We start from the raw sequence: 26,670 nt of genomic DNA on the forward strand, positions 1-26,670 counted from the left end.
TGGGGTAGTCTACACTTCCAATGTATCCGGCTTTCCCGACCTCATAGCATCGGGCAATCATCTTGGCTAAAATATTGCGTAGTAACAACTCGGGACCTTGCTCTATGTCTTGAGGCCTGATGACATAGATAGCAGCCTCTACAGAGCTTACCTAACTAGGTACTTACAAGCGACCCTCCCACCTTATGCCAATACACCAAATTCCAAACGTCAATTACCAGAATCGTCTTCTTGAAACCCTTGGGGCCAACCCTCTTTGGCCATTTCTGGGGAACGGCCACCTTTTTCATCTAATGCCATGTGAATGCGGTTCTCTAGTGCTACTACCTGAAGCATTGGAAAGGGGAACGCCAGGAAAAGATTCGGGATCAACTTATGCGGCCCTGTATAACAAGGTACGCAACTAGGTACGCAAGTTTGTTTTTTCAGCTTTTTTTCAGCTCGCTATCATGTTCTGTTGTCATGCAGCCTCGATCGCGGATGGTGTCTCGCCTGAGCATTGTTCGCCTCTAAGTGGTCGCCTTATGGTAAACACTAACTTCAATTGATAGGTACAGCATTATTTACCGAGGTAAAGTACCTTTTTTTTAAAAAAAAAACAGCACTGAGGACTGCAATGAAACGACGGCCTTCTATGGCTGAAGTAAGACATGCATAGATATACTATGTGTGTGTACGCATCCATTCTCTTATCAGCACGCATCGGTGACTCTACGGGCGATCCGAACTCTCAAAAAAGATTGTCCGGCAAATGAACGCTGAGCGGTATCTATCATTCAGGGGTTACCCCGCGGACGATTGGTAGGATGGGAAAGCTAGCTAAATAAGCCAGCCACAGCCAACGTGAAGATAACCGGTGCCGTGTTTACCAGACGGGATAGACCTACTGGATAGGGTTGGTCAAGTTTTCAAGGTTGAAACGTTATCTATCAGAGCTTATCGTACATATCCCAAGAGGTATCATTGATCATGGATGTAATGGATATTGGTATAAGTATATGATATGATATAGGTATGATGGCTTACACCAACGTTACGCAACATCTGTGCAGCACGCATTTCCTTCAGTTTTTAACAATAAATACACAATATCATAAGTGATCATGAGTTTCTGCGCGAATATTCAACTTTCCATCTAGGCCAGATGAGCGACGATACAAGATACCGATACCCTAATCATTATACCTAGCATCTGATTTACCACGATAAACCGAGGATCGGTACAAGATTGTCGCATAACGAACATTCAGTATTTAAGTTGCATAAATTAAGTACCTAGACAGATACGAAAAAGATGACATCGTTCGAGGGTCAGCGTCGCGAGTCACACGCTCCGCCCGTAACGACCGTGTTCGCCGACGGAGATGTACCGGATCACCTTGCAGAGATGACCGACGACGAGGCGGCGCTCGCAGCGCTCGGCTACAAGCAGGAGTTCAAGCGCGAATTCTCGGCCTGGACGACTTTCGCTGTCAGTTTTGCCGTGATGGGGTTGCTACCAAGTATCGCTACTACTATGTGGTATGGTCTTGGTTACGGTACGAATGCCTCTCGATTACATAAAAACTCCCTTGGATGGTAAAAAATGCTGATGCGGTTGCATAGCTGGACCTGCGGCGAATACATGGGGTTGGCTGTTGTCCGTCTTTTTTATTTTGTGTGTAAGTACTCGGGACGGTCTCTGCGTAAATATAACACTTAATAACTTTAGCCATTCTCGTAGGTCGCTGCTTCAATGGCCGAATTGGCCAGTAGTATGCCAACATCCGGCGGACTTTACTATGCGTCGGCAGTTCTTGCTGGGCCTAAGTACGGGCCATTCGCGGCCTGGGTTACAGGATGGAGCAATTGGTTCGTGCAAGTTACGGGAGCTCCAAGTGTCGACTATGGTTGTGGTGAGTTTTGGATTTTTTGTAATCATTCTTGGTGAATTCTAGGAACTGACTAACCCCTTACTTGTTATTTAGCTGCCATGATTCTAGCTGCGGCATCTATCACGAATCCGGGCTACATACCCACAAGCTACCAGACATTTTTGCTCACGGTATTGATCATGATCACCCATGCTTGCCTTAGCAGTATGCCGACTCTGTGGATCGCAAATTTCAACTCTGTCGGGACTACTGTTAACATCCTCTGCCTACTGATCACCATTATCATTATACCCACCGCGACAATGAGTAATCCCAAGTTTCAGCCGAATGAGTTCGCCTGGGGTATCCAGAATGGCACAGACTGGCCCGACAGTGTCGCAGTGTTGATGTCCTTCCTATCCATCATCTGGACCATGTCCGGGTACGACGCCAGTTTCCATCTTTCTGAAGAGTGCACCAACGCAGCTGTCGCCACACCAAGGTCTATCGTGATGACTGCAGGCTCGGGATCTGTGTTCGGTTTCATATTGAACACTCTCATCGCGTACACGATCCAAGATGTGCCAGAAGTCATAAACAGTGATCTGGTAAGTAAGCACACCAAGAAACGCTTCGTAGCCTCGCTTACATTAGATGATATATAGGGTCAGCCATTCGCTGCATATCTAATCCAAATCCTTCCGCAAAACGTGGCTTTGGCTGTCCTCTCCATGACGATCGTGTGTGCGTACTCCATGGGCCAGGGCTGCATGATAGCCGCGTCACGAGTGTGCTTCGCATACGCGCGAGATGACTGCTTCGGCATCGTCAGCCGGCCCCTGAAGAAGATCAACCGACACACTCTCACGCCCGTCAACGCAGTGTGGTTTAACACCATGATCGGAATCCTCCTTCTGCTCCTGATCTTCGGCGGCGCGGCCATTGATGCCATCTTCAGCATCGGCGCCATCGCAGCCTACGTCGCCTTCACGACGCCCATCTTCCTCAAGATCGTGGTCGTGGGTAACCGCTTTCGCCGCGGGCCCTGGCACCTCGGCGCTTTCAGCTTGCCCTCGGGCATCGCGGCATGCAGCTTCGTCATTGTCATGCTACCCATTCTGTGCTTTCCGAGCGTCAGGGGCGAGAACATGACGCTTGAGGATATGAATTGGACTGTGCTTGTCTATGTGAGTAATTTATTGAATAATATCTAGCCTAGTGCCTACTAGGAAGAAGAAGTTTTATACTGACGTTTCATGATACAGGGCGCTCCTATGGTTATTGTTGTGGTGTGGTTTTTCGTTGACGCTCATAAGTGGTTCAAAGGACCCAAGATCAACATTGAGGTATGCTCCCCCTTTTCCCCCAGCCTCTTTCCTTTCCACGCGCAGCTTTTATTTTTCAGGCGGCATCTGACAATTCGATTTTACTAGCACCATATGCTTCATCAAGATCTACCTAGCGTGGAAGGCGTCGAGCAGCATATCGAGGCGTCCAAGGGGGACCGTAAAATCTCCGATCCGGAACGGGGATCGATTGGTAAAGCATCGTCAGTCGACCTGAGTAGTAGCGTGGAGTAGTCCTGGTATATCGCCTTGGAGTGTAGGTGCCTAATGCATAGGTATATGCTTATGTATGGTTGTGTTTTAAGCGAGGCGTACACCGCAATACGCGATTTAAACGTATATATGATTAGCTGGAGGTATAGGTGATTAGGTGGTTAGAGATGGGTTTGTTAGAAATCCATCACTCAAAAATGCCTAAGATATACCGTCGGCGGAACTAGTATTCCACCGTGGTTGTCATTAGAAGATTTAAATAGACAATTTGCTGTTCATTAACGTTGCGATTATAGGTAGAGAATGAGTCTATCATAGCTATGGGCAGTATCTCCCTTAAGATAATAGTGATGTCGAAATTGGTTGATAACCTTGACAAATGCCACAGACCACCCCACAGAGCAAATCCTTTCCAATTATAAATACGGTAGCGACTGTCGCCCTCCATATTCCATATCTCTTTGCCCTTTCCACCTAACACTCCCTCGGAAACATCTATCACACTCACATACTTACCCATCACCACCTCCTTCGCCATAACCAGGGGTTCCCCACCCCTTCTTAGTCATTGGCGTCCCACCACAACACACTCAGCCCTGACTTCGACATTCTCCTCCTTTCCCTCCTCCCCCTCACCAACGCCACCACCAAGCGGAAGTGAGAAATCCAAGTAATCAGCAAACGCGCGCTCCTCCACATCCATATCCTTCCACTTGATCACTTTCCCCCTCCTCCGCTGCACGAGCCGGGCAAACTTGCGCCGGAAGTAGACGCGCTTGGCCCACTTCCAGCCCTCGACGCCGCCGAAGAAGAGCGCGGCGCTGACGAACACGATGCCCCACTCCCACGAGATGCCGAGGTGGCGGAAGACGACGGTGTTAAGCCCGGGTATGTACAGCATCGGGAACAGCGTGACGAAGCCGACGCCGATGGCCCAGAACAGAAACTTGTTGCCCCAGAGCCCCTGCGCCCAGCGCACGACGTAGCTGCGGGGGCCCGGACGCACCCGGAAGAAGGATCGCCGGCGGCCGACCATCTCCCAGGCGAGGAAGAGGGCGAACCAGGTGAGGCACGCGAAGGTGGTGGCGCGGGCGCGGTAGACGACGTGGCAGGTGTGGTTGTATGCGTCGTTGCAGCCGCGGCCCAGGTCCCCGCCGCCGAAGCGGTACACGACGAGCACGAAGCTGGCGAGGCAGAGGGCCGCAATCCAGAGCCCGTAGACGACCATGTCGACGAGGAACTCGCCGTCGAAGATGCCGCCGCCCCCCGTTGTCGCCGCCAGGCTCTGCGGGGGGCGGGCCATGATGTTGGGCACGGCGCGCTCGAAACCCAGACCCATGTCCGGCAATCCCGAGGTGACCATGATGATCCAGACGATCTCTACGGGGGCCAAGGGGAAAACGGAGAGCCCGTGCTCGTCTTTGAAGGCGAGCCCGACGAGCAGCGTGCCGGCCTGTGCGATGTTCTCCGCGAGAACGTGCAGGACGAACTTCTGGATGTTGTCGAAGATGCGCCGGCCCTCCTCGATGGCGGCTACGATGCTCGCGAAGTTGTCGTCTGAGAGCACGATGTCTGATGCTTCTTTTGCGACGTCGCTGCCGGCTTGGCCCATGGCGATGCCCACGTCGGCTCGTCGGAGCGATGGCGAATCGTTCACGCCGTCCCCGGTCTGTGTTGTTGCTGTCAGCGGCGGACTTTTTCTCGAATAAATTCTGGAAGGAGGGGGGATGGGTCAGCCTCTCGACTTACCATTGCACAGAACCTCTTGCGCCTATGGAGTGCCTCGATCATCCGCACCTTGGTGGTGGGAGCGCACCGAGCGATGACTAGGGGTAGAGCTGGCAGCTCATCAACCTGGCCATCGGTCAAGGCGTCGAATTGGGTAGCGGTCATCACCATAGCGCCTGCGATATCCGCTCTAACCCGTTCCATCTGCCGGGGAAGTATGCCAACTTCGATTGCGATCGCTTTAGCTGTTTCGGGGTGGTCGCCCGTCAGCATGTGCACCGATATGCCGGCCTCGTGACAGCTTCGGACAGCGGGGGCTGACTCTGGTCTCGGGGGGTCGTATAGGCCGATGAGGCCGCGGAATGTAAGGTTAGATTCGACTGTATTTCTATCAACCTCTTGCCCCTTTTCTAGGTGGCTTTCGAACTTCTTGCTTGCAAAGGCTAGGACGCGTAGGCCAGTGCTAGCAAGAGCCCCCATGTTCTTCAGGACACGCGCATGGATCTCATCGGTCATCCTGGCTGGTTCTTGGCCATCGTGCTCGCAATAAAAGCTACAAGCAGGAATAACTTGCTCCACCGCACCTTTGGTAAAGGCAAAAAGCTGGCTTGTGGCGTTGTTCCTAAACACGACAGACATTCGCTTGACGTGAGAGTCGAAAGGGAGTTCGGCAACGTGACTCCACTCGGGCTTCTCGCCTTGGGTAAACCTAAGCCTATTCCAGTCGAATCGCGAGGCAAAGACTTGGATTGCGATCTCGGTCGGATCGCCTCGGACGTTCCATGCCCCATCCTTCTGAGATACGGTGGCAAGGTTCGCAAGCGAGGCGACGTATAGAAAATCGGTTAGTGCCTCCCTACTATTAGCTAGCAGGTGGGAAGGCAGGACTGCTGCCCCGGTCTCACATTCGCCCCTTTCAGAGACGATCTGGCATGGCTGGTGCGAATTGGATCGCATATTTCCCACAGTAGGATTAAAAGGTTCCGAAGACGTTTCGAGGGTATAAGTGCCTAGGGCGGGAATCCACGCCCGTTTAGCTACCATCTTGCCTTGGGTCAGAGTTCCGGTTTTGTCAGAACATATATCTGTAACAGCGCCTAGGGCTTCTAAGGATTTGAGATTTCGCACTATAACGTTTCGATGTATCATGCGCTTCGTTCCCGCTGCCATGGTAATGGTTAGCACGACAACTAAGGAAGCTGGGATCATGGAAAGGCCGGTGGCAACTGCATAGATGATGACCTCTTGTCGAGAATCAAAGTTGTTAGCTGCGAGAACGATAATGGCGCATAGCACAGCAACACCGAAAAGGAGGATCGCGAGTTTCGACAACTTCCTTTGCAGAGGCGTGCCTACATTGAGCCCGAGGAAACGACCAATTGCATCGGTGAGAGTCAAGGTGTAGGCCTCAAGGTAACGGTGAGGACTGGCTGAGCCGTTTGGATTTCTCTTAACTGGATGTATCTTGAAATCATTTTCACGAAGCGCCGAAGCGATAGCCCCAACTTCGGTACAAATTCCGGTGGCAAACACTATACCCCTGGCACGACCCTTCGTAACTGTGGAGGAGCTGAACGCAATATTTATTCTGTCACCAGGACCTATAGAATCACTCAAGATCGCATTTTCGTCTTTCCGGACGGGGACCGACTCTCCCGTTAGGAGAGCCTCATCCGTTTCGAAGTTGACGGCCTCAACGATGCTAGGATACAAGTTAGTACATATGCCGTGGAAAACACTATCTCGGGTGGGCATACCGAATATCGGCAGGGACAGTATCACCAGTGTTTAGTTCAACCAAATCGCCCATGACCACTTCGGCGGTGGGAACGACGCTAGAATTCCCGTCGCGCACGATACTAGCTGTGGGGGAGCTAAGGGAACGAAGGGAATCCATTGTCTTTTCAGCGGTATACTCTTGGAAAAATCCAACAACGACGTTGAGAACAATGACGGCACTGACGACACCTCCTTCGATGTAGGATTTGATAGCATAGCTGGCGACCATGGCCATAATCAATACCTTAAAAGGAGTCAGCACTACCTGAGATCAATTTGAGGGATTCCGTAGGTAAATTAGCACATAGGCGAACAAACGTACCATAGTCATCGCATTAGCCACCTGGGCAACTACAATTTTCCAAACAGATACTCCATTGGAATTGCCAATTTCGTTTCTTCCAAGTTCCTCTAAGCGTTGTTTTGCGACGTTGCTTGACAGGCCGTTGATATCATCGGAGCCGAGTTCAATAAGAAGCTGATCATGCCGGAGTGCATGGGCTGGCCGGGACATGGGTCTGTTCGCTTGCCCCGAGATATGAATACTCGAGACAACACCCTTCGGTTTTGCCATGATGAACGATACTGGCGGGGCTGTCTTCGGACGTGTACACGTTCCAAGTCAAAGTCGAACAGGGGGTTATAAGAAATTAGTCAATTGTTGACTTATTTGCCTACTAAGGCACCTATTGATGGCGGAAGACATGAAAACTCGGAGAGCCATTAAGAGGTTACAATATATACTAGACCTCTCGGGAAGCTGGCCGTCTCACACCTACTAGAGCGAACAATTCAATGTGAGGAATATGCAACTTGATTAGATCCTCCACGTCGCATACACACACACCGTACCTGAGTAATGTGGTACGGACCTTGCGTCGTTTACGAAGGGCCAAATAAAGCCTCTTACGATGCACCAAAATGCTCAGGGCGTTATTGGTACGTGATAGTGATTCCATGGTGATAAAACAAAGGAATCAACCCGATGCTTACCTACCATATTAGGTGCTTGAGGACCATCGGCTTCTCACTAAAGACGGTCGGCATGGTAGGTTTCCGGAAGGTACTGGATAATTCTAAGATTCGAAGTCCTGCAACAGTAACAATGACAGATATGTCGTGACGTATGGCAGGATAGTATGGCAATCCAAGATAGGCTGTCACCTAGAATTGTACGTGCTCCATGATCTGATTCATACCATGAGAAGCCTACCCGCCAATTAGAAGGGGTATCACTTGAGGAATGGAATAACCCGAATGGAACAAAGGAAGGAATTCAGCATCGAACATTGGTAATTGATCGAACATTCACAGGCCGACAGCTGAGACAACTGGATCCTAGGTCAGTATGCTAACTTAGTGCTTTTGGACAAGCCAATGATATTCAATGTTGGGAAAGACGTTGTGAAAGGCTTGTGTTAGCCCTGCGAGAAGGGAAGATGCGAAGAGTGGAGGTATGTAAACCAACACCTCGCGAGCCGCGCCAAGCCAAGAAGGCGTTCTATTTATCACTGATTGTATGTATGTCTGCATCTCTCCAATGTTCAAATGTTGGGGAACAATGATCTTGAGTGCATACATAGTACATGTGTAGGGAAGCACTGTGACTCCAAGTCTTAATGTAGCGTTGGATTAGGCACGAAGGGTCTTTTCTGCCGGCTTCCTGCTTTATATTGCACTTTATTCGGTGTATCGTCTTACATATTGACACTGATCAACAATAATTCGATTCGAGCTCCCGGTTGCAAGGCATCACCTTATCATGCATATATCCTCCCTTGCCGGCTAGCTGCTGGCTGGTGGAGACTGATGCTTGATGTCTGATCGACGTTTGTATTCGATGAGGCTGTCGTAGTACTTGGACTATAGAGTTGCTAAATCATGGTATCTGCGCCCTGATTAATTGACCACGCATATAGGCTGGCCACAAGTGACATGTCATATCTTGGAAGCCTCTCTCTAGCTTGCTTCACTCTCAGACATGCATGGCTTATCGAGGCAACCAAGGCAACCAAGGGGTTTCCTAAACTTGCCTACCGAATAGATATAGTTAGCAGCACGGTATCGACACGGTCTACAGCGTAATAGCGATTAGGTACCCTCGAGGCGCTTGGCAACCTCTTCGATACGAGCGCTTCCCCCTAGCAGCTGCCTGACAGCCTCCCGATCTTGACCGTTCTCGCCTTGCACCACCATTTTCAAAATGTCACCGTCGTCACCCATAACAAGGCGCCCCGACTTTCCATCACTCCATTCGACGCGGATTTGCTTCGCTTGGGCATCTGCGGCACTGATATCGACAATCGGGTCCTCCATCTCTTTAGCCTTTCCTTTCTTATTTTCCAAGCCTGCTGAGCTACGTAGGTCTCCGATCACGGCAGTGCGGTTGTGGTACCTTACTAGCTCCCGTCGCAAGGCCCGTGCAAAATTGGACAAGTCTTGCTTCTTTGGCATATCTTCATCGTCCCTGGACGCTGGCGGCGGGAGATGTCGGGCTGCTAGACCAGCCAGTGGGATGCACTGAGGAACGGTATGCCTATGGATCCGCAGATGGCGACCATCCGGGTAAGGCCGGTTCAACAAGACGTAGTAGGGACGAAGGAAGCGAGATTTAGACATAACCTCAAAACGGAGGCCTAGGACATTACCGCTATCAACGGCATTCGGATCCGGGTCATGGACCTTGAAAGTTGTTATAGAGGCACATGCCCGATAGAGACATTGCTGCTTATGAGCGTCCTGCTCATCAATCCTTGCTAACAGTTCATCTGATCTAGGACTGTTATCTGGCAAGCCTATCTTTGGTCTTTTTGTAGACTCATTCTGTAGTATCTGACGAGTCGAATCTGCTGTTATGAGAGTAGCAGTCTGTATCTTGAGTTCTCGTTTTAAGGATTCCACTGTATAAAAGGGGTTAGCATCCGCTTTAGACATACATGTTATGAAATATATTGAGAATGGAGAGATATATATGTTACCTTGAGCTCTCAAATTGATGATTTCATTATCCAATTTATCTGCAACAGACAGATCGGAAGATTGTTGTATTTCCTCAGTTGCTATGCTCATTTTGATTCCTCAAGAATGAAGTATTTCTTGATAGAATTAAATTAAAGAAATAAATACAAAGACAAGAACCAACTTGAAGTTAAACTTTCAGTCAGATTGACTTACACCCTTGTTGACATGTGCTTTCCGTTAATACGCGACGATGCGCGTTGATCTGCTCTTACATAACCTGGAACGATCAAGATAATGATGACGATAAGGATAACTAATGATAAGAATGAAGAAGTGGGGTAAATTTGTTAGATACCCCAGGGCCCAGGCACCCTAGTGTAGGTAGATATTGATAGATCCATGGATCGTTGGAACCTGGATCGCGCTTGGGACCAATCATGAACGTGAATAATGCTTAGTAACTACATAATCGGCTTAGGCTAGTTACTGGCATGCAGTACGTACTTTTTTTCCTTTTCTTTCTTCACTATTGGACTGACAACCAACTTAAACAAACCTTCAACTCCAATTCGAACACGTCCACCTTATTTTCCCTTTCCATGCTCTAACAGGCTGCAATCAATATTCAGCCACGATGAATTAACACAAGGGAACCATCTTCTTGTACTTTCTGAGGACTTCCTCAACTTCTTTCCATCCTTCCACTCGTTAGCTACCGAAGATATTTATATTCTAAGATCCACTTTGCCACTTTTTTTTATAAGGCTGCATTGCCAAAAGGCCACGGTTGCTATTAGTATTGACTTTATTGGACAGGCTGATCCCTAAATTCCTCTTGTCGTTTATATACAAGAACTACATGATTGCTGCATTTAACTCATATCTAAAATATTACAACCATATCCTGTCTCTTGCAACCATCTGAAGCTCCAACTCTTGCGCCATCCTCCATCCTCCTACCCTCAAACTCCTCCATATCGCATCGCACATAAGTACGAATGGGTGTCGAAACTCGATCGAAATCTCAAAAACGAGGCGAGCTGTCAGTCTCGACGAGTGGCCGTACAAATGGTCATTCAAACGGCAGCATGAACAATATGGAATTACGGCGTAAAGCCGCCGCGCCGCAGGAATCCGATCAAGTCACCGCGAACCTCATGGCTCGAGAATCCTTCTCCCTCGACGACGACGTGCCAAAAACCCCCGCCATGAACAATCATGGCTTTTTTGAGCTTCCTGTACAGGATCAAAGGAATTTCCTGCTACTTGTATTATTATATTTTCTTCAGGGTGTCCCTATGGGACTTGCAACTGGATCGGTACCCTTTCTCCTCAAGGAGCATCTTTCGTTTAGCGAAATCGGCGTTTTTAGTTTGGCATCGTATCCATACTCTTTAAAATTATTTTGGAGTCCGATTGTGGATGCAGTATGGAGCCCTAAGGTTGGACGAAGAAAAAGTTGGATTCTCCCCATTCAGCTAATGTCTGGGTTCGGTATGCTATATCTGGGGTCCATGATTGAGGATTTGATGAGCACAACGGGTAAATCTGGTGGCCCAACCGTGTGGAACTTCACCGGCTGGTGGTTCTTCCTTGTCTTCATGTGCGCCACCCAGGACATTGCAGTTGATGGATGGGCTCTTACCCTACTTACGCCCGGAAACGTGTCGTATGCTTCGACCGCACAAACGGTTGGCCTAACCGCTGGACAATTCTTATCGTACACTGTCTTTCTCGCCTTCAACTCCAAGGACTTTGCCAATAAATACTTTCGAACTATACCCTCCGAGGAAGGCCTCCTGAGTTTAGGGGGTTACTTGACATTCTGGGGTTGGGCCTACATTGCGATCACCATCGGACTTGCGCTTCTGAAAAAGGAAGAGAAAACGAGAAACGAGGATGGTATCTGGGACGTTTATAAGATTATGTGGGATGTCTTAAAGTTGCGAAATATTCAGACCATCATTATCGTTCATCTAATTTCGAAAATCGGCTTCCAAGCTAACGACGGGGTAACAAATCTGAAATTATTGGAAAAGGGATTCGGCAAGGAGAACATGGCTCTGACGGTACTGATCGACTTTCCCTTCGAAATAGGACTGGGCTATTATGCTGGAAAATGGTCGCAGGAATATACTCCTATGCGCCTCTGGTGTTGGGGATTCGTAGGTCGCCTCATTGCGGCCGCTTTTGCTCAACTCACCGTCCTTATTTTCCCGGCAAATGGAGTCCAACCTTGGTATCTCCTTCTCGTCATTGGCGAGCACGTGTTTTCGACGTTTACTTCAACTGTCATGTTCGTGGCCGTCTCCGCGTTCCATGCTCGAGTTGCTGATCCCGTGATTGGCGGAACATACATGACCCTACTGGCAACGTAAGTTAATCAATCTCTAATGGCACCGATAAAGTACCAGTTACTAACTTGTGCACCACAGCGTGTCCAATCTTGGCGGTACGTTCCCTAAATATTTCGTTCTGCAGCTTGTGGATTCATTTACGCAAGCTACGTGCCGTCCCTCGTCTGGGAAGCTTGACAGCTCGACGCTTAGGGGACCACTTGTGACAGAGGCCTTCTCATGCGCCGTCCAATCCGAGAAAGAGAGGTGCGAGCTTGGTGGTGGAACCTGCGAAATTCTTCACGATGGATTCTATATTGTGAATATCCTCTGCATCATCGTGGGGCTGTTGACGTTCACTATGTACATCAGGAAGAAGGTTCTTATACTACAAAGCTTGCCGTTGAAGGCTTGGAGGTTAGGGGGCTCTCGGCAATAGTCATACTAGTGCGTATCTATGTATAACACGTATGTACAACTTACCAAATACAACTGTATCAATAGCAAAACAAAGTCCCTGTAAAATCATCTTGACAATCTAGAACATATCACAAATTTATCGAGTTACTCTTCAAATTGGTTTTACGCAAATCCCCTTTTGTTAACCACACAGGTCACAGGGCAGCTACTAGATTGAAAATCTTACATATCTTGATTATGTTGGCCAAAGGAATGTTCTTGCTATACGCTGACGTTAATAAGACGTACGCAGGTAGGTACTTGGCCGCCGTGCCCTTCGGCACCGGCAATATGACAATAGCAACAATAGCAGCATTAATACATAAGCATTCTCACTCAGATCCCAGCCAACACAATGCAATCTATTCTCTTTGCCCTCTTTACACGCATAAGCAAGTACCTAGAGGTAGTTTTCCTTTCGATTGTTCTCTCCTGCGAAGAATACTACCTCGCCTGCCCCAGCCATTGTCGGGGAACAAAGGAGAGCCAGAGAAGAAAGGGGCTATTGTTTCCGCCTAGCTCCTCCCTTCAATAGTTCTATTCGAGCTCAAGTACATAACATCGGTTCGCCTCCTTCAAGTACCCCTTTTGTTTTTCTCAGCATACCATTATCTTTCGCGGCGCCTCCGTATCTACCTATCTATCCCTTGACGGTATAGATTTCTGTCAGTGTAGCATAGTACTGGATACTAAGTAAGAGACACCCAGCTCACCTGATCTTTAGCTTTAGATAACCTACCTACCGTCTGGCACGTAGGTAAAGCAAATGACAAAAGCAGGCACGATGGCGAAGCACCAGTACAAGCACTGCTCGAAATGCGAGGAACGCATCCGCCAGGACCCCCTCCCCGAGCTCGTCCTCATGTTCGCGGACCCGTACGGCTGGGGCGGGGAGGCGGAGGGCGGGCAGAAGCTGGGGATCCGGTGCACGGAGTGCCAGCTCAGCACGGAGGAGGGGGCCATCGAGGCCGTGCAGGCGGTCGCGCACGCGCCGGCCGAGCTGTTCACGCAGGACGTGCTGCTGCACCTGCTCGTCGAGCTGGGCCACGCGGGAAGGCTGGTCGTGCACCCGGGGTGGCCCATGATCTGGAACGAGGTGATCAAGGCCGTGTACTGGTGGCGCTCGCGCGTGCAGCTCGCCGACGTCTCGAACACCGTCAGCATCATCGCCGGCCGCGAGTGGGCCATCACCTTCCTCCAGCGCCTCGCGCAGCACGCCCTCTCCGCCACCCAGCGCCAGATCCACTACTACAACGAGACCCACGGTGGTGGCGGCGGCGGGTCGTCCAGCAGGAACGGCGAGGAGCGCATCGTCGCGGGGCTCGCGGGACGCACTTGCCAGATTACGACGCCCCAGGAGGTGCAGGATTACTTTGACTTCCTGGACGTGCGCGTGAATTCCTCGAGGTTCCGGTTTAACCAGAACTTGCCGATTAAGGTGGGTTTTGGAAGTTAGGTTAGTTACCTAGTCACTTGGGGGCAGCTGTTGATGTATCCAATATATATACGACACTCTGGGTTTCAGCATGGTGTCGTGTATAGCAAAAGTAGTGTAGTACCCTTGCCAGCGTAGGTAAGATATTCTCAAGTGAATGATAGCACTTGAACACTTGAATACCTAGTTAAGAATTGAGGATTTTTACCTTACATTTCAGTCGTCCTTTCAGCGTTTCTAGACAATAAGTATTTGATTACAGTGTGACAATAATTAGGTAGGTAGTTGCCTATGTTAAGCTTTTTACGGTCAAAAGATTACTACTTCTCATTCCACGTTACTCGGGGTATCATTAACCATATCTATGGGAGAGCAGCATGGAATTGGTTCCATCGTGCCTCAGCTACCACAGCAAACTCCTTCAAGAGCTGTTGCTCGACAACCGCTCCACCATGTTTCGATATCGACAAAATGACCGGAGATCCTGTGGTCTTGTCCAATACTATCACGACCGTCTCGTGGCACATCTTCGTCTCGAATCGATCCGGGTCTATGAGCATCCAGTAACGGCCCTCGCCCTTCTTCTGGTTCTTCTTCTCTGTGAATATCGCTGCCGTGCAAGCCACCGGTAGTCCATTTATGCGTAGAGGGGTGGGCGCACGTGTTGGAGTCGGTCGACGACATAACACCATCTCAAGTTCCTCGTTCCAGTATGCCAAGGGAAGCTTCGTATCTCTTAATGCTGCAACCACTGCTGCCAAGGCTATGTCGAAAGGGTTTCCGTCCAAGGAAATGAATAGAATGTCGATATAGAGCACCCAGTAAGCTTTGACAACCCTCTCCTCATCTTCGTTATAAATCCTAAAGTCCTCTGCGTTCAGAAGCCTTGACTTGTCTAGCAGGGAGTAGATAGATGTGCTTAAAGACTGGGCGAGTGTGGTGGGGGGCACACCAGGCAGGTGGTTGGGATCGCATCCTGTAGATAGCTCAACGTTGGGGACGATGAGGTCGTAGCCACCCAGCTCATTTGTCGGCTCGGCGGGGTTTGGAGTACTATAGTTGGGGATCTGGGTGGTAAGGAGTATCTCGCCGCGCACACCGCAAATAACGGTTGTGTCACCGGAACGTACTACAGCGCTACCGTGGGCATGGCATAGAGACGAAGCATTGATGTTATAAGGCCTTGCGTGCCTTGTTTGGCGACCGTTTGCTCGTGAGGGAGGCGTGGACGGGTTAGGTGGTTGAAGATTCGCGAGAAGGAATGGATGTGGTGATAGTTTCGCAAAGGTCGCGCTTGGCAATGTCAGTGAGTCTGACGGTGCCATTTTCTGTAGCGAGAGATTAGGGTGATATTGATACTGTTTCTCGGATTGTCAATTTCGGAGATCAATTTCTGAGATCACGGTTTCTGAGATCACGGTTTCTGAGATCACGGTTTCTGAGATACACGGTTTTGGTAGAACATTTGAACATTGAAAGAGTAAAAAATAAAATGGATCTATGATTGGAAGTGGGGTTTGCTAGAAGAGCTTAACTATTACATTATCCAATCAACAACGATTAATTGGTACGAAGTATACTAGGGTGTGTATGACACTGTATGTACTACTAGTAGTACCTAACTAGTATTGTGCCTGAGTGCTACCTAGTACCTAGTTATGAAGATCGGATCAGATAAGATCTGGAATTTCTAGCCAATTAAAGGCCTGCTAAATAATTATGCACATCTTAAGGTATGAAGTACACACATACAAATTCCCCTGAATTAGTTAATATAGCTACAATCATACTAATACCAACGTATTCGCGTTCAGTAATGGTCCCGATAGGTAGGCTTACGAGAAAGAAGCAGGTACGCAGTATCATCCAAGTTGCTCTACTTCATCACATGACGCTCGTGCACTCAACATACAACAAAAGGGGCAAAGGAACTGAACCATGGGAGAGAGTGACTGTTTTGCAAGGAAATACAAAATCTTAATGAACGATTCCTCCACTTGGTTTCTCTTCAAGCCATCAAAGCCTCGAAACCCCCAAACCACAGCTAGCCCAACCCGAGTTTGGTCAATTGCACCATTTGCATGGCCGGACTATCACCCCAGAGTTTGACAAAGCAACTCCATCCATGAACCTATCCACCGAACTCCTTCCATTCCATGACAACGGCCAAGGTAGTATTCTTTGACCTGACGAGCAAAGATAGATCCGTTCCGTATAAAGCCTGGGCAGAGAGTGTTGTTGTTGGTATAAACTCTATGAGGTCCATAACCAAAAGCAAACCACCTGCTTATATTGTGCCATAATAGGTAAGCGTCGGTTTACTCGCATTTATCATAGACTTCCCAGGCCGCCTGTGGTGTATTGAGAGGGGCGTAGTTCCTGGGTCGTGAGCGGCCCCTTTGACACCCGCACCATCTATTTATACGCCGCCTTCCCCTTGCTCTTATATTGCAATGGACTGTGCCTCGGAACCGACAATACCGCCAGTCCGTGTTATAAATATCCATGCAACTTTCACAACGGTTGCAGTGAACTCGCACTTGGATAAAGGTGCACATGATGTATGTTTGGGGACTCGATGTTTGAGGTAGGAGTCTTCGAGTTGTGTAGTTGATGACTTGGAAGTTGTTTTGCTGATCGTGAAGTGATTTCTCGTCCGAAGACTGGATAGCTCCTGTTTTTGTTGTTTTTGTGTTTTCTGTGACGAAAAGCTTTGGATGAGGATGGATTGTGGTTGCTTTTCCTTCCATGTTTCCAAGTTTGTCGGATTCTTGTTGATGCTTTATACTTATTGTACGATGGCAAGAGAAGAGAGGCAACCTGAGCAAGGTATCCAGTTGTACTTGGGCCTTAACCCGTGTGATATGTTCTGACATGTTGTTAAGTTAACAGCTTGAGGCATTTTCAAGTGTAAGTATGTATTGATCCTATTTTGTTGCTCAATATTCCACATTAGAATTGTTATTTTCAAACCAACGCGAAGGTGTTTATACAGTACAGATATTCATGGCCATTGAGGATTCTTCCACGGTCTAGATAATCCTATTCGTTGTCAACGAAACCTCCAACATTTTGTGGCTTTAAACCATCTTTGAAGCTATGTATTTCCATAGGAAAGTTCAAGGCTGAGAGGTTTGGAGTAAGGAGATGACGTTGTTCGTAAAGGCCACGAGGTGCTATCCAACAGTATATACGAGAATAAACTAGGATAAAAGAAAATGGAGCGAAGGATGTGGAAAAGCATAATAGTGTTGCCATTAATTCAACAAACGTAGCTATGAATAATGTTTTTTGATATGATTTATGAAATATTTGTTGGCGTATTGGACTCTTTTCACCGAAGAGAAAAGGCCTCCAAGAGGCGCTAGGGGTAAACAACATATAATCACTTGATATGTCTAAGCCCAGGGGGATATTTGGAAAGCTAGATTCATAGAAATGGCAAGCAAGGGGTCTTATGTTAGAGAGTTGTTTCATCAAATTGAAACTTTATTAGGCGAGCACATGATGGTCGCTAATATGGCGATGAATGTAGAGTAGTATTTGGAGTAGCTGGCACGTTTAAATGCATTTCATCCCAAGCCACACTGGAGACCACAGGTAACGTCTTTCCCTTTAGAGTGAACTACACAGAATGCCAAATCTGACCTCAAAGGGTGATCTTGTAGCTAGCCTGGGCCAACGCCAGAAGTCGACGTTCCGGTGGCTTTAGGGGTCTGTTTTACACCGGCGAAGAACCCAAGGCTTTGACCAGAAGGAAGCTTCGCTAAGAAGTAAGGTACGTAGTAAAATGAAAAGAAAATGGGAGGCTGCTTCAATATAAGTAGCTTTATTCTTTTTTTTAAAAAAAAAAGAAATAGGCATTAGAATACATAGCCAGCTACCTGATAGAGGGGAAAAGAAAGGGGGAAGCAAAGGTTTTGGGGGCGGATGGAACCGTACCTTTGATCGTCCTGCAGTGGTATTCTTTCGAAATCCGTACTTCAAGGGGCTTACCTTATGTGGCATTTGCACTTTCCTACCTACTGAGCCAACATAGGTAGAAACCATCCCGAGTTTATACCCAGAGAGAAAGTGATAAATGCTGCGCTTCGGGGCCTTGTAAGTACAACTTGGGTGAAGGGATATCTACAACCCGTAGAAACAACATCAAACAAGGCTCTTCCTTCACCGAACTACGGCTAGCACAGTGCTATTACGAAAACTGGTTTAACTTCTTGAACGCTTGCACAGTTTCTTACATAGTAGCGTAATTGAGGTGCTATTATTATACTATCATTGATACCTACCTAGTGACTGAACAAATTTGAAGCTGTCCGGTATACTTGACTTTATATCCATATTTGAGTACCTAGGTGTATGTATTCGCCAGCGAGGTACAATATGACCTCGTTGACTGAGTAAATTATATTAGTTCTACCCCCAGAGTGGGTAGTTGGAAAGGACATGCAATGAATCGTCTAACGAAGCAGGTGAGGAAAGCTGTTGTCAGCTGGCAGAGTTCTAAGGTTGTTCCGAAAAACAATCCGCGCCTGACACCACGAAGAGAAAGTAACGACATGATGACCAACGTGTTTTTTTACCTTTGCCGAATTATTGTTGCCTACCTAGAGTAGATAGGTATTAGTTAACCCCCTTTTTCGTCGACTTCAATATCCCTGATGGCTGTGGCCCCAAGCGGCCCACCCCCTATTTCACCTACTATGTATGTTCTATGTACATGTAATACTATACCTAGTATGTACTAGGTTAGGTAGGTAGTACCTACCTACATGTAGTACTTACCTAGGGTACGTACTAAGAACTTGAAGCTGTGTCACTTGACTCACGTCAAGTTCTATCACGCTATCTAGGTATTTACCTATGGACCGATAAGCTAGCTCCATTTTGAACTGGATGCAGCTTCTCCTCATCAGAGAGCACATTTCCAACGGAGTTCCTTCCTTCCATTACTTAATTATGTGCGTATCTACAGTAGTACTAGGTACTGGTTAGGAGGGTACGTTTCACTGCACATGCATCCCATCTTGCAAATTGTTTGGGGGCTCAGAAATCAAGAAATTCAGTTTTTATTCACTACATATCCTACCTGCAGTACTACTAGTAGTGTGCTTCCTTAGTTCCTTATGCTGGGACTTGGGGCTCCGTGTCCTGAGATCACAGAATCCATATAAGTCGGTAGCATTTGGGAACATGGTCTATTAAGAGTAGACTAAGATAATGTCCCGGAGGATCTAGAATATATGTGTTCACAAAGTGGGTCCCAAGGTTACATAAGCATACAGTGGGTCCCGTAGTGGGATACACACTACCCCCCTTCTCCTGATAATCTCCCGATTATCCCGATTATCCCATGTTAATTCTATCTTCCAATCTCTGTCTGTCTTGCTCTAGCAATCGTTTACTTCCATACCATAAGCTTCGTACTGGATGTCCGTCATCCATGTATGCGGGGAATAAATTTGTACCGTTGTATTTGGATGGAAGTTCGATTCCTCCCGGGCTCCTTATACGGTATGTGTTTCCGGAATGGCAACTTATAATCGCCCAGGGGCCATCGTAATACGGCTCATGCTTGCTTGCTCTCTGGCGGACTCTGAGAACCCAGTCCCCAGGTGCAAAGGTCCGTATGAGACCCTTCTTTTCTTGCAAGTAAGCACGTATTCGGTTCCTGGAGGCCCTGGAGCTTCCGTGTTGGCTTCGAGCCAGGGGTGCTTCGTGGTTCGTTGCCAAGTGACGTCGGAACTCGATTTCCTCATCGTGTTGTGCTTCTCTTGCATACTCCGTGAACTCCAAATTCTCTTGTGGTGGTTGCGTTCCGAAGAGCAAGAAAAAACTGCTATAGCCATCCTGTTTCGGAGTGCGGTTCAAGATGGTTACTGCTCTCTGCAGCAGCTGAGGGAAACTTCTTGAAGTTGGGTCTGCTTGATGCTCTCGAAGCATAGTGCGCTTGATGTCTCCGTTCGCCTTCTCTACCTTGCCATTGCCTCGTGGTCTGGCTGGTGTCACCGGTTTGATGATTGTTCCGTTTCTCCGGTGCCAATCCACGGCTTCGGCGCTCGTAAAGGCGCCAGCATTGTCACTGATGTACTCCTTTGGGAAGCCAAAGGTGTGTCCTATCTTGGTCAGGAGTGGAATCGTACCTGGAAAGTCGGTACTTGGTACCACTGCGGCCTCTACCCATCCGGTCGCGTATTCGATTGCGACTAGGATGCTTATTCCGGCGATGCTTGTATGGTCCATTGCCCATCGCGTCAGAGGAATTGGTGGTTGAATTGGTTGGAGGTCGGGTAGTAGAGGGTCTGGCTTCTTCATCAGTTGGCAACTTTGGCATTCGATGACGGCTTGTTGTGCGAGTAGGGTTATCTCGGGGTGCCATAGTTCTTTATTGATATCCCGAAGCATCACGCCGATCGATGCGTGACCTTGTTGTTTATGGATTTCTCGCAGTCTCTCCAGCAATTCGTGCGGTTCGACTACTTGCTGGACTGTTCTCGTCGAGGTTGCTGTTCCGCCTCCGTGTGGAGCGTTGCCTGGTGCCCGTTCATGCTTGGTGATCTTCACAAGCGAGTTATCTATGATGGCGAAATGTTTTCGGCACCAGTCCTCGTTGATTGCGAGTGGTAATGGTGCGTTGTGATGTAGGTATTCGAAAACGGCTTGAAGGTCGTATCTGGACAGCTCATGTGGATGCCTAACGGTTCGGATTTCGGTTCCGGGTAGGCTCGTTTCTTTTTCCTCAGGTGGTCTCGACAGGTAATCCGCGAGAACGTTTGCCTTACCGGGCCGGTATAGAAGTCTCACACCATAGTGTTCAATGGCGTCGAGGAAACGCAGTATTCTCGCGGGTTGTTCCGTCTTATTGTTAATCGTCTTCAAAGACTCGTGATCGGTTATGACGGTCACGTCACCACCTTCGACCCAGTGTCGCCAATGTTGCAACGATAGCATGACCGCCAGCAGTTCTCTTTCTTGAGCAGAGTATCGTCCTTGAGTGGCGTCTAGCTTCTTTGAGAAGTATGCGATCGGGTGGAGCGCTGAGCGTTCTCCGTGTAAATGCGGTTGCAACAGCGCCGCTCCGACGTGGGCCTTGGAACTGTCGGTCTCCAAGACGCATGGTCTTTTCCAGTCGAAGGGCCTTACGATTGGTGTTGAGGTTATGAGGTCGCGGATCCTCTTCCATGCAGCTTCGGCTGCTTCAGTTAACTTAATCTTAGACTTCTTTGGACCGCCCGATAGGTCGGTCAGAGCGCTACTCTCTAGGGAATAGTTCTTGATCAGGCTACGGAAGTAGCCTGCTGCATTGACGAAACCTCGTATGTCTGTTGTGGTCTCGGGTTTCGGTCTGTCTCGAATTGCAGCGACTTTGTCGGGGTCCACCTCGATACCTTTTTCCGAGATTATGAACCCGAGAAATACACCTTTATTTACGAACATTTGTGATTTCCGCGAGTTTATCATCATGCCGTACTTTTCGAAGCGTTGAAAAAGCAGGTTAGTACGCTCGTCAAGTTGCTCAATTGTATCGCCCCAGATTGAGATGTCGTCCAACAGTCCGGACACAAATGCTCTCAATGGTAAGAGTATTTCTTCCATGAGCGACTGAAATGTCGCTGGAGCATTGCACAAGCCAAAGGGCATTACTGTCCATTCGTATAGTCCGAATGGTGTAGCGAACGCGGTTTTCTCCTGATCGGGGGGATGTATAGGAATGTGCCAAAAACCATCCTTCAAGTCGATGAAGTGGTACCATTTGTGCCCGCTGGCTTTCTGGATTTCATCCATGGCGTTTGGCAGGGGGTGCGCGTTCTTTTTTGTTCTCTTGTTTAGTTCGCGATAGTCGCAGCAAAACCGCCACACGACATTTGTGTCGTTCTTGTTGGGTTTGGTAGTCTGGCCAGGCGCCTTCTTGGGTGTCAGCAAAGAGGGGGATGCCCATGGGCTCTTACTCTTTCGAATTAGCTTTCCTTCGTGTGCCTGAACAAATTCGCGTAAGGCCTCCTCTTGGCGTGGACTGTACCGTCGCGGGGGAAGCTTGACAGGTTGGTGTCCTTCAGTGTCAATATGGTGGACTGTCTGAAGGCGGGTATTCCCTTGTCGCTGTGTCTGATCAAAGATGCCTGGGTATCGCATGGGGTACTTTAGTAGGTACTCTGTTATCAGCGGGTTATCTAATGGAGTTTTCTTATGCCAGTGTACTGTGAGGTGCGTAGTGAATGCCATTTCGGTAATGATGTTGGTGTTGGAATGGTTAATGCGTAATAGCTTGGGGTTGTTAGGATATTGTTCGAGGGAGATATTGCCATCCTTGTGGCATAACAATTGCCATTGATGGAAGACTCCCTTGCCCAATGTAAGGTCTCCCGGGAATGTACCGTCTGGTACAACGCCTACTGATATAGTGAAAGGTTCTGTAAGACCAGTCTCGGTCTTGAATTGTGCTTCGACGACGGCGTCGTATTCGACTCTTGGGCCTTTTCCGCCAACGCCGGTCATCGTCGCGGGTTGTTGTGACTGGTAACGGTGGCAAGATTTTGCCAGTGAACTAGAGATATAACATGATGCGCAGCCATAGTCAAAGAATACAGTTAGAGCCCGTCCATTCTTCAGGACGGCTTGAAATAGGTTATGTGACTCGCCATATCCTTCACGGATAGGTTTGTGTCGTTGCGGTGGAGGTCTTTCCGACGTCTCGGCCGTGCCCACTTCCACTAAGTGGACACGGCTGTCTCACTGTTCCTCTTCTTCTTCTGAGGGTGTGTCGAACAGCTGTGACAGCTGTTGATCGATAGTGTCCGAATCATCGCCCGAGTCCGGCGATAGCTCGACGGTGTTGTCGTCATGTGCACTGTCTTCCGTGTTACCTGCAAAAAAGGATCTCTTGGAGAGCTGCTTCACGTTGGACTTCATCCCGCTCATTCTGCGGACGGCCTCCCGGTATAATGTCCCTTTGAAGGTCACCGGTTGGCCTGCCTGGCTTGACTGATTCGGCCGCCCTCTTCGATCGGGGGTGTTTCTGGGGTTTCTGTTCTGGTAACCTCTCTTCTGTTTGCAATCCTTTGCCCAGTGACCCCTCTTCCCGCAGTTGAAACAGATGGTGCCCTCCTTTGCTGCATAACCCTCCTCCGAGGTCGTTCCGACCTTTCGGTCGTCAGTCCTTGGGTCGGAGATTGTCGACTTGCGAGCGCTGTCGGGAATGGTGTCAGTCGCATCTCGCTGGAGTATTTTTGCAACTCCCGGCGTCGTTGGGGTTGCCCCTGTTATCTCCATGTGGTAAAATGGAGCCGCTCGACCTTGCAGCTGAACTGTTGCCGCAGGGCTTCCGTAAATCTTCGGTTCAATCGCCTGGTGCGTGATACTTCCCGCCAGTCGTACTGCCTCCTCCATAGCCTGGGCTGTATTAAGATCTGAGACATGGAACTTGAGTGGGATCCAAATGCTTGGTGCATTTGTCTTCAGTACGTTGATCAAGATCTCCCTGCAGTTGTATCCGTTTCGAGTGTACTGCGGGAGTTTATAGAATGCTTCTCTCAGTCTCCGCATGAAGTTAAGCATGCTCTCATTTTGGAAGGGTAGCAAGGTTGCGAATGTGGTCATTGGACTGCAAATAGTGTGGTTTTCATCCAGGATCTGGATGATGCACTCGAGGAATGTGACCCATGTGGTCGGGTTGGTGCGCAGGTACACGGCGATCGCCTGGAAATCTCCACCGATCTCGGTCGACATTCTCGTTGCCCATAGGTCATATGGAACGAGAGCGATCTTCAAACGGTTCTGGATGTCTGAGAGCTTGTCGAATACGGTATGATCTGCCCAGAGTATTCTGGAAGTCGACGGTATGACGACTTTATTCTTCGCCTCGCAGCGGCCGAAGCCGGCTGCTTCCCATGGAAGGGTTGCCTCTGGCCACACATCTCGGACTTTCTTTTCCTGTGGAGTGAGGGCGGTTCCTGATATTTGAACTCGTTGTAGGTTTATCTTACCATCAGGAAGGCGCTCGTCATTTTCACACGCGGCAGGAGTGGGAAAAAAGAATGGATGTTGTGGCTGAGGAACAGAGGCTGAGGGCTGTGGCTGTGGCTGTGGCTGTGGCTGTGGCTGGGGTGGGCGGGGTTCGCCTCTTTGGCCCAAGGGTGGTGGGCGGGGTTCGCCTCTTTGTCCACCATCAGGATCAAGGCGGGCTAAAATGTCAAAAATCTGGCCCAACTGGCCCTTGACTTCTGCCACCTGTTGGTCAAGACTGATTAGTGGCGTGAGAGCCTCCTGGATCTCATCAAATCGGCGCACAACTTGTCGACCCATATGGTCGATACGGTTGTTGGCGTCGGCTACTCTTTTGTCGGATCGAGGGCCGGTCAGTTTCTCGAGCTCCTCCTCCAGGTCACTCTCATCACCTGGTGGGGGTTGGCTCTGAGCCGCAGGGGCTGAAGAACTGGCCATGATAAAAACAATAAACGGGGACGAGGTGGGGTTCGATTAATAGTGAAGCGGATTGGATGAAATTGATGAAATGAGATGGGTTAGTGAAGCGGATTGTGTGTGTGTGGAGTAGTGTGGTGTGTGGTGATTGGAGTGATCTGCAGTCTGCAGATCTGTGTATGTAGGTGCAATTGATCAATTGGACTTAATAATTATTGACGTTCTGTCGTCACAAATAATTATTTGTGCTTCCTTAGTTCCTTATGCTGGGACTTGGGGCTCCGTGTCCTGAGATCACAGAATCCATATAAGTCGGTAGCATTTGGGAACATGGTCTATTAAGAGTAGACTAAGATAATGTCCCGGAGGATCTAGAATATATGTGTTCACAAAGTGGGTCCCAAGGTTACATAAGCATACAGTGGGTCCCGTAGTGGGATACACAGTAGTAGGTACCCTACCTAGTACCCTAACCTAGGTATATGCACTTACCTCATCATGTCCCCGATGGTATATAATATATTCGGAATCATTTCGACCTGGAAAATATCATTCATAATTTAATCCCGAAATTGCCGCCGCGTCATTTTTTCTCCAGTAGTTCGGAATGTACTTCGTATTCTACATAGTTAATATCTGTTGCACCATCACACTTATCACAATCATTTTTAAAGAGTTTAAATGTTGTCACCTCATGCTTTTAATGTTGATTGCTTTTCAAGTTCATCTCGAATGCTCCAGGGCTGTATGCACTAACGCTGCTAAGACGTCAGTGCCACTAAGTGGAGAGTTGCTGGTACGTATTGATTCCCTCGAACAAATCAGGGCGCACCATTACGCGCCTGGCATTAATTCATCCTCTCCAATCTCATCACTTCGCCGTCCCAAGCCTCCAAAGATTGATTTCCAAGTTCCTTGCTCATTATTACGCCGTACACTCTAAGAGACATACTTGTAATGAGACTGGAAGGAAAATATGTCAGCTTTCACTTCTTATTTGACAGAGCCACAGAGACTTGTTGGGCCCTATTTGAGAGGGCCAGAGGGCACTGAATGGTCTCATCGAGTCAAATGTGGCCAATTCGACATTCGGAGAGTAATCGAATGACCCGAATTGCGCTATGGTTCCTTGCAGCATGGGAGGTGGATCTAGAAGGCAACACGAAGAACTTCAAATGTTGTTATGTTGGACAGAATAAGCCATATCATGATCGAAACGTAGCATCTGAGATCGCCAACATCGAAGCCACCGGACACTGAATCTCATTCTTGCAATATCTCTTGCCGCCCAAATTTGTCGGCTTGGTCCGTTGACCTTCAAATTCGAGAGAAGCTTGTTCGCCCCAAAAAGCTTTAGCCGTCGTGGAGCTGCATACTGCAAATGCATACTGCACTGCATATGCACAACCTAGCACAGAACGGTGGATACTTGCCATCGTACCGGCACGGCAAGGCCCCCGTAGCTTCGATGTTGGCGACCCTTACATTCCTAGTATCTAGCACACCTAACCTACATATGTTATAGTATCATTGTATGAAAGTTGTTCACCTTGTAGCGCCCACGCTTATTCAGTGCAACCTGCAAACTGCAAACTGCAACTGTCTGCGGGGAACAATCTCATGTTTAGACCAGCCAATATTGAAGAACGGTCTGCCGCTTGGGTCTCGCTTCTCAACCGACGACAACCCACAACTACTACATCATAATGTACTCTTTTCTCATCGAATACCTACCCTGGTATGATGTCGAGCTTGCCCCGCCTACTTTCCACGAGGCCAATCTCACAAAATTCCTATTGGACATAATGCAAGGAGATCTCAGGCCGGATATGGTAGTTGTGTGACGAGACTGACAACCTCGCCGCACGTTGTACCTGACGAAAAGGGAACTAGTTCCCCACCCTGTTACTGTCACCCTGGCTCGCACCGATATACTAGGTATGTATATCCTATCACCCCCGGCGCCCATCTTACTATCTAGTACCGGCCCGGATCTCTATTCTATTCCTTCTTGCTCGTCCGTCACTTTAATCGACATCCAGTTTAATGGCCGCTCTTACTATCTTTCAACGTCTTTTGTTCCCGTAACTGGGGAATCTGGTATTCCTCAATGCGCGACTAGCCCTCACTTAGTCCGAGTC

General features: G+C 48.6%; 7 protein-coding genes across 7 annotated transcripts; 3 read left to right on the forward strand and 4 right to left on the reverse strand.

Annotated features, from left to right (window-relative positions):
• Positions 1–851: 851 nt before the first annotated feature.
• Positions 852–3,534, forward strand: GGS25DRAFT_423775 (amino acid transporter). The gene is made up of 7 exons (XM_049258591.1): positions 852–1,538; positions 1,606–1,661; positions 1,724–1,895; positions 1,968–2,461; positions 2,519–3,040; positions 3,119–3,199; positions 3,287–3,534. Exons 1-7 carry the CDS (start codon positions 1,295–1,297, stop codon positions 3,431–3,433), a joined length of 1,716 nt encoding a protein of 571 aa, XP_049114055.1. The 5' UTR covers positions 852–1,294; the 3' UTR covers positions 3,434–3,534.
• Positions 3,523–7,577, reverse strand: GGS25DRAFT_423668 (potassium/sodium eff). Its single transcript, XM_049258590.1, has 4 exons — positions 7,242–7,577; positions 6,898–7,163; positions 5,162–6,842; positions 3,523–5,081 (listed from the first exon to the last, which is right to left on the reverse strand). The coding sequence occupies exons 1-4, from the start codon at positions 7,491–7,493 to the stop codon at positions 3,978–3,980; spliced, it is 3,303 nt and encodes a 1,100-aa protein (XP_049114056.1). The 5' UTR covers positions 7,494–7,577; the 3' UTR covers positions 3,523–3,977.
• Positions 7,578–8,553: 976 nt separating this feature from the next.
• GGS25DRAFT_423665 (Cenp-O kinetochore centromere component-domain-containing protein) lies at positions 8,554–10,168 on the reverse strand. The gene is made up of 2 exons (XM_049258589.1): positions 9,898–10,168; positions 8,554–9,819 (listed from the first exon to the last, which is right to left on the reverse strand). The coding sequence occupies exons 1-2, from the start codon at positions 9,986–9,988 to the stop codon at positions 9,011–9,013; spliced, it is 900 nt and encodes a 299-aa protein (XP_049114057.1). The 5' UTR covers positions 9,989–10,168; the 3' UTR covers positions 8,554–9,010.
• Positions 10,169–10,878: 710 nt separating this feature from the next.
• On the forward strand, positions 10,879–12,655 carry GGS25DRAFT_524790 (MFS general substrate transporter; the record flags this gene model as incomplete). Its single annotated transcript, XM_049264669.1, has 2 exons — positions 10,879–12,254; positions 12,316–12,655. 2 exons carry the CDS (start codon positions 10,879–10,881, stop codon positions 12,653–12,655), a joined length of 1,716 nt encoding a protein of 571 aa, XP_049114058.1.
• Positions 12,656–13,459: 804 nt separating this feature from the next.
• Positions 13,460–14,131, forward strand: GGS25DRAFT_524791 (uncharacterized protein; the record flags this gene model as incomplete). Its single annotated transcript, XM_049264670.1, has 1 exon — positions 13,460–14,131. One exon carries the CDS (start codon positions 13,460–13,462, stop codon positions 14,129–14,131), a length of 672 nt encoding a protein of 223 aa, XP_049114059.1.
• GGS25DRAFT_504489 (ribosomal protein S5 domain 2-like protein) lies at positions 13,880–15,555 on the reverse strand. Its single transcript, XM_049262135.1, has one exon. The coding sequence runs from the start codon at positions 15,433–15,435 to the stop codon at positions 14,473–14,475; it is 963 nt and encodes a 320-aa protein (XP_049114060.1). The 5' UTR covers positions 15,436–15,555; the 3' UTR covers positions 13,880–14,472.
• A 7,168-nt stretch (positions 15,556–22,723) lies between these two features.
• Positions 22,724–25,009, reverse strand: GGS25DRAFT_423926 (uncharacterized protein). Its single transcript, XM_049258592.1, has one exon. The coding sequence runs from the start codon at positions 24,548–24,550 to the stop codon at positions 22,841–22,843; it is 1,710 nt and encodes a 569-aa protein (XP_049114061.1). The 5' UTR covers positions 24,551–25,009; the 3' UTR covers positions 22,724–22,840.
• Between the last annotated feature and the right edge of the window lie 1,661 nt (positions 25,010–26,670).

This window comes from Hypoxylon fragiforme, assembly GCF_022984875.1.
Source record: "Hypoxylon fragiforme strain CBS 206.31 chromosome Unknown GGS25scaffold_8, whole genome shotgun sequence".
NCBI classification, from domain to species: domain Eukaryota; kingdom Fungi; phylum Ascomycota; class Sordariomycetes; order Xylariales; family Hypoxylaceae; genus Hypoxylon; species Hypoxylon fragiforme.

Bases quoted from the DNA above. Each gene is read 5' to 3' on its own strand.
- GGS25DRAFT_423775 (XM_049258591.1), top strand. From the start codon at position 1,295: ATGACATCGTTCGAGGGTCAGCGTCGCGAGTCACACGCTCCGCCCGTA. The intron at 1,539-1,605 runs GTACGAATGCCT...GCGGTTGCATAG, and splicing joins GTGGTATGGTCTTGGTTACG to CTGGACCTGCGGCGAATACA. The intron at 3,041-3,118 runs GTGAGTAATTTA...TTCATGATACAG, and splicing joins ATTGGACTGTGCTTGTCTAT to GGCGCTCCTATGGTTATTGT.
- GGS25DRAFT_423668 (XM_049258590.1), bottom strand. From the start codon at position 7,493: ATGGCAAAACCGAAGGGTGTTGTCTCGAGTATTCATATCTCGGGGCAA. The intron at 6,843-6,897 runs GTATGCCCACCC...CTTGTATCCTAG, and splicing joins ACTGTCCCTGCCGATATTCG to CATCGTTGAGGCCGTCAACT. The intron at 5,082-5,161 runs GTAAGTCGAGAG...GCAACAACACAG, and splicing joins GCAAGAGGTTCTGTGCAATG to ACCGGGGACGGCGTGAACGA.
- GGS25DRAFT_423665 (XM_049258589.1), bottom strand. From the start codon at position 9,988: ATGAGCATAGCAACTGAGGAAATACAACAATCTTCCGATCTGTCTGTT. The intron at 9,820-9,897 runs GTAACATATATA...CCTTTTATACAG, and splicing joins CATCAATTTGAGAGCTCAAG to TGGAATCCTTAAAACGAGAA.
- GGS25DRAFT_504489 (XM_049262135.1), bottom strand. From the start codon at position 15,435: ATGGCACCGTCAGACTCACTGACATTGCCAAGCGCGACCTTTGCGAAA.
- GGS25DRAFT_423926 (XM_049258592.1), bottom strand. From the start codon at position 24,550: ATGGCCAGTTCTTCAGCCCCTGCGGCTCAGAGCCAACCCCCACCAGGT.